General features: G+C 39.2%; 1 protein-coding gene across 1 annotated transcript in view; it reads left to right on the top strand.

The window, feature by feature from the left end:
* The window catches only part of LOC309560238 (protein phosphatase 1 regulatory subunit 14A-like), a 66,396-nt gene extending 64,696 nt beyond the window's left edge, over positions 1-1,700 (top strand). Inside the window, exon 4 of the mRNA XM_082263814.1 lies at positions 1,417-1,700. Coding sequence (XP_082119940.1) covers positions 1,417-1,527 — 111 coding nt within the window. The 3' untranslated portion in view covers positions 1,528-1,700. The remainder of the gene's footprint in view (positions 1-1,416) is intronic.
* The last annotated feature ends 4,300 nt before the right edge of the window (positions 1,701-6,000 follow it).

A 6,000-nucleotide genomic window follows, 5' to 3' on the forward strand; every position in this document is an offset into this window, starting at 1 on the left:
CCTGGCTTCTCCTGCCTTCTGAGTGGCTTCATGGCAAGCAAGCTATGGAGGCAATCATGTGGGCTTGATCTTGAGCTGCACTGGTTGCATATGCTATGTACATGCTATGTGTTAGAAAAATCTTATAAATTGACAACTTTGTGTAAAAAAAAAAAAAAATATTTCATTTTCTTTCCACTTTTTCCAAAAACTTGTGGGAAAAAAATTACACATTCAAAAGACTCATAATGCCTCATAGAATATACGTTGGGTGTTTTTGTTTTTCAAAATAGCGTCATTTTGTGGGTAATTCAACTGTCCTTGTGCTCCAAGGCCTTCAAATATGTGATGGGTCATCAGGAAATTATATGTGAAATTTATGCTCCTAGAACGCCTGATGGTGCTCCACGCATGTTGGGCCTCTGTGTGGCCAGACTGTGTAAAAGTCTTGCATCTGGTATCGCCATACTCAGGAGGAGTAGCAGAATTTTATTTTGGGGTGTAATTGCAAGTATGCATATATTGTGTGTGAGAAATAACTTATGACAATTTTGTTTAAAAAAATAAATAAATAATTTCTTGATTTTCCCAAGAATTGTAGGAAAAAATTCCAACTTTTAAAAAACTCACCATGCCTCCTACTAAATACCTTGGACTGTCTACTTTCCAAAAATGAGTCATTTGGGGGGTATTTGTACTGTCCTGACATTCCAGGGCCTCAAGAATTCAAATAGGCCGTCAGTACATCAGGTGTGATTAGGTATGATTAATTTTTAATGATTGGCACCATAGCTTGTAAACTTTCACACAGACTAAGAATTATCTTCTAATTTGGGTTTTTATTTTTTTACCAAAGATATGTAGAAGTATACATTTTGGCCCAAATTTATGAACAAAAAATTACCTATTTGCAAAATTTTACAATAAAAGCTTAAGTGTGTTTTTTTTTTTTTTTTTTTTTTTCAACCTTTTTTTCACTTATATCACAAAAAATAAAAACCCCAGTGGTGATTAAGTACCAGCAAAAGAAAGCTCTATTTGTTTGAAAAAAATTATAAAAATGTTGATTAATTGTCATTCAAAGTGTGAGAGCACTGAAAGCTGAAAATTGGCCTGGGCAGGAATGGGATGAAAGTGCCCTGTTTTAAAATGGTTAAAAAAAGAAAACTTAAATATATAATTTTGTTAGGATGACTTCAAAATTAATTTTGCAAGAAACTGACACATCTCTGAACAAATTGTCCTGACAGGAAGCTATACAGAGTCTACAGATATGAAGTGATTACTAGCCACCTGTTCTTCAAGCTGCTGCCTCTAATTTGAGTGATCTCTTTTTAAGAAGTGCTTTGGTACTTTTTTGGTTACGTTACAACTTTCTGTTCAGTGAACAGCTAAATATTTGAACAAATAATATTATTTCTTTCTTTTTATATACAGGAATTCATTCAAGACCTTCTCTTAAAGCTAAAAGGGCTTCAGAAACAGACAATTTTGAGGAAGAATGGACTGGAGGTCCCCAATGAGGAGCCAATTCTAGAGCAAGCGTGACCCTGTCAGAACACCACACCAACTGCGGTCATTGGTCAAAGAGCACAAGTTTTAAATGAAGCCAGAGACTTTGATTTCGCTGTTTTAGATTATCATTTCATGACATGTAAACCCTGAGGACTTTTCTTGAGGCATATTCTTGTGACAGGACCACACCATTGGGCCACATTTCTGTTCTGCTTCTTCACCAAAGGCCTCACCATTTTTCTATCACAGGCCTGAAGCCTGAGCTAGAGTTGACGAGACACGACCAAGCCCTCTTTTGACTTGCTGGCATGGAGCTTCTAATATTACGCAGCAATATAAAAACTGCTCATGAAACCTGACTACTGAATGTGAAATAACAGCTCAGCCTGTACATGGGACTGCTATTCCTAGGGAGAAAATCCTTAGGAGTATGGCACTGTTACTGGTGTATTATTAAACTAAGGTCAATTTGTTGTTCCTGGGAATGTTTGGGTTATGCCAGTGGCTTCCTAATTCCTCTTGGAGGTGTAATATGCAGTATTTAGACATTGGTGATAAACCATTAGTAATAATCTGGTCCTAAATGACCCAGAAGGTGTAACCCTAGTAATTCTTGATGACCTGTTTATTCCTCTGTAAGATCTGTAAACTGTTATATACACTTTAATGTGATCCTGGTCAAAATGATACATTCCACTCAAAAGGCCAGTGATGGCAAACCTTGGCACCCCAGCTGTTTAGGAACTACATTTCCCATGATACTCAACTACACTGCAGAGTGCATGAGGTCAATGAGTGCATGAGTGCAACATCTGGGGTGCCACGGTTCGCCATCACTGCAATAGGTAAATGTAGAGATGCATAATGAAGAGCCATAATTTGAGGCAAAACTCCAGCAAAGATATTTTAAAAATACCATTTATCTACAGTATACATTTAAAACGCACACCTTTTTTTTGGGGGGGGGGGGGGGGGGGGTATTTAAAAAATTGATATGAGGAGGAAACCGTGAAGATGCCCTTGTAAAACCCCAGGCAGATGACTAAGGATGGGGTAGGACTGCAATAGTGAACAGTGCGGTCACTTGACTCGCTTGTCAGTGTCAAAGCTGTGTGAAACACAAGAGCAGCCAAACAGAATTAGTTATTTTGGCAAATGTTCAAATGAATGTATTTTAGATGTATTTACTTGGAGAGCACCAATGGCTACAGTGTGATGTGCCTGGAGGTCAGGCTGGTCATTGTATTGCTGCAGCTTATATTAAAAAAAATTGGATTCTTTTTTACTTGGTTCCTGTAAAGGAAGAACTTTTACTAAAAGGTGTCAGAAAAGCATGCCTTGACACCAAAGCATTGGAATTCTATATCATTCCAGCGTGCGAGTGAAATGTTGCTTGTGCTAATGGAAAATGCTGTGTCTTAAATGTTTGAAATGTAGGAGTGTCCTTGCCTGCATCTTTAATATTTGCAAACTTAAGTTTAGGTTAAGGAAGTGGAGCTGTCACCTACAGCAGCCAGTTAGATGCCAGCTGTCTTTTTCTGGTACAAGGCAAGGAAGGGAGTCTGGAAAGCATATGTTTCTGAAATCTGTACATTTTTTTTTTGTGCCACATGCAAGAATTACCTTTTTATAAAACATATTGACTGTGATCAAATGTATTAGGATGTGAAGAGCTACATGGCAGAAGGGCAGCTTTTAATCCTGTAACCTAGTCTTTTAAATAAAAAAACCTAAAAAACAGATCAGTGGTTTCAGAACTAGGGTGTGTTGAGGTTAATTGTAAGGGTTTCATTAAGTTAAGAAATGATAGACAGGTTAAAAGTCAAGAATCACAGGTCTACTTTAGCAGATAACTTAAAGAGGAAGTAAACCCTCCTCTGCAACTTGTACCCAGAGGTAAGCCTATGATAGGGCTTACCTATAGGTAGTGTAAATATCTCCTAAACATGTACAGTTCAGGAGATATTTACTTTGCATGCAGCCAGTGACATCACTGGCGCATGCGCTCCTGAAGGAATGGCCGCTCGTGCCGTTCCTTCAGAGCCCTGTGCCGTGACCGTCGGCTTCCGCGCGCATGCGCGGGAGTGACGTCATCGCGGCTCCAGCCAATCAGATGGCTGGATGCCGCAAACCCGGAAGAAGGGCGACCAAACAAGTCACCTGTGAGAGAGGTGAGCGGGCTACACTGCGGGGCTTCGTTCTAAGGTAAGTATTTCATAATGAGCTAGTATGCAATGCATACTAGCTCATTATGTGTTTGTCTTTCAAGTGCCAGGGTAAGCATTGTAACAAATAGTTTACTGGGGATTTTTTATTTTATTATGCTCAGTATGTTCAACTAAAAAATTCTGAGGGTTTAATACTACTTTAATCTGGCCCTACTCTATCCAATCTGATTTTACAATCTCCTTTAGCTTTACCAAAAGTATATAAATTTGTGGACAATTGGTAATCGAATCAGGAGAGCTGTTGTACTGCAATATTGATGGTAAATCTAAAAGAGTTTGTATAATTTGTATAGTGTATGGTCAGCCTTAGATGTTCCAGTGTTTTTTGGGAACTTTTACACTTTCACTCCCTTCTAATCCTGACCACTCCCGAGTCCTGGACCTGTATCTGCCAACATAGAAAACGAACACAGCTCTTTATCATGAATTTTCTTTTAGACAAGGACAGCCAGTGGCTTTGTCTAGACACAAAGGGGGGAAATAAGCAGGAAGATAATTGAGCTGCTATTGGAGTATTACAATGCATTTCTCTTTTGTAAGGTACGAAGAGAAGTATGTGTAGGTTTCCATTGCTAACCATTCCTTGAAGTAGGACAGCCAGGCTGCTAGCATTTTCAGAAAGTGGTCAGCAGTAGCAGTCTCTTTATTTCTTCCAATGGTTTGTGACACAACAGCTTAGTTTGGAGGCCAGTGGGCAAATGTGAAGTAGGATATGGGTTAGATCATCCAGTTGAATTAATCTATGGCCGCTTTCAAACGGGCTTTCCGATCAGGTCCGCCTGTCAGTTTTTTTAGGCAGACCTGATCGGATGCTCCATGCACCCCTATGGGGCAGCGGATGTCAGCGTTCATATCTCCGCTGACCCCCACTGCTCTCCGATCCGGTCTGTGAAATCCAGACAGAAGGAAACCCTATTTTCCATCCGTCTGGAGGATCAGATTGAATAGGATTGGATGAAAATGGATAGGTGGTCCATTTTCATCCGATCTCGCATAGAGGAGAGCAGGGATCTGACAGGTCGGCCTCTGCAAAGTAAGCGGAGACCAACCTGTCATCCGCCTGCTCAGTGGGGATGGGCGAATCGATCCCCCACTGAGCAAAACGGAGTTCACTGGGCGGAAAGCCTGTGTGAAAGGACCCTATGGAATACAGAGATTTCTTTGCAATGAGTTTCCATTAATCTTGCTAATGTAAGCCAGTCTTCATGAAATCCAGCATAGAACAGTTTATTTTAAGACTGGGGGCTTTAATGCTGAGTGGCCTATAGTAGCAGTGTATCTGATCATTGCTGTAAGAGGGAAATATGGCAAATATGCAGAGGTCTAAGCAAGAAATCATAAGTTTTATCTTCTACAAGGAAGGTAGTCTACTGTTCCCTTTACTTAGAACTGTAACTGAGTGCAATGATTTTATAGGGATGGTGACATCTGTCAAATGACTTCTTTATTGAGGCATTTCCCCCTTTTTACTCTCTGCCTTCCTCAGCTTAAAAAAGCGGGTTATTTTTAATTCTTTTTTCTTTTTTTATAACAGATTTGTATATAGAACATGGCCATTAAACCTTCCTGGCATTTTTTTAAAGACGCATTTAATTCACCCAGTGTTACATTTCAGCAGTAAAATTATCGGTCTGTTTTGCTCACTTTGTGACAGCTTTTACCATAATCAAGAGCACCCCTAATCTGCATGTCTCATGATTTACAAATGGTTCACCCGATTTTATCACATCATATACTAGTACTGCCGCCTTGTTTTCTTACACAGCTTTGAGGCTCTTTCAGACTATTTATAAAGTTTGTTACTTTTTCATGTGAGAAATAACTTGGATGCTATTCTGTTTTTACTTATAATAAAATGTTTTACTTTACATTGTTAGTTTGTTAAAGTGTATCTATGGTCAAGATGTAAAATCATTATGTTCATTTCCACATTTGTTTCAATGATTTCTAGCCTGCTCTTATTAACCAATTCCATACCGGGTCAATTCTGGCATTCCTCTCCTACTTCTAAAAATCATAATTTTTTTTTTTTTTTTTTGCTATAAAATGACTCCTACTAACATATTAAATATTTTTTTTTTTTTAGCAGAGACTCTAGGGAATAAAATGTCTGTCATTTTTGCAATTTTTATGTCACACAGTAAAACAAAAAAAAAAACACTTTTATGATTTCGACCCCGTTCACACTGGGGCGAGCCAACTTTGCCGGGCGACCTGTGAAGTCGCGGTGAGCAGCTCACACTGCGACCTCGGAGCGGCCGGCATGAACTTCATGTAA

Source organism: Pelophylax lessonae (genome assembly GCF_965119305.1).
Source record: "Pelophylax lessonae genome assembly, chromosome: 7".
In the NCBI taxonomy this organism is placed as follows: Eukaryota; Metazoa; Chordata; class Amphibia; order Anura; family Ranidae; genus Pelophylax; species Pelophylax lessonae.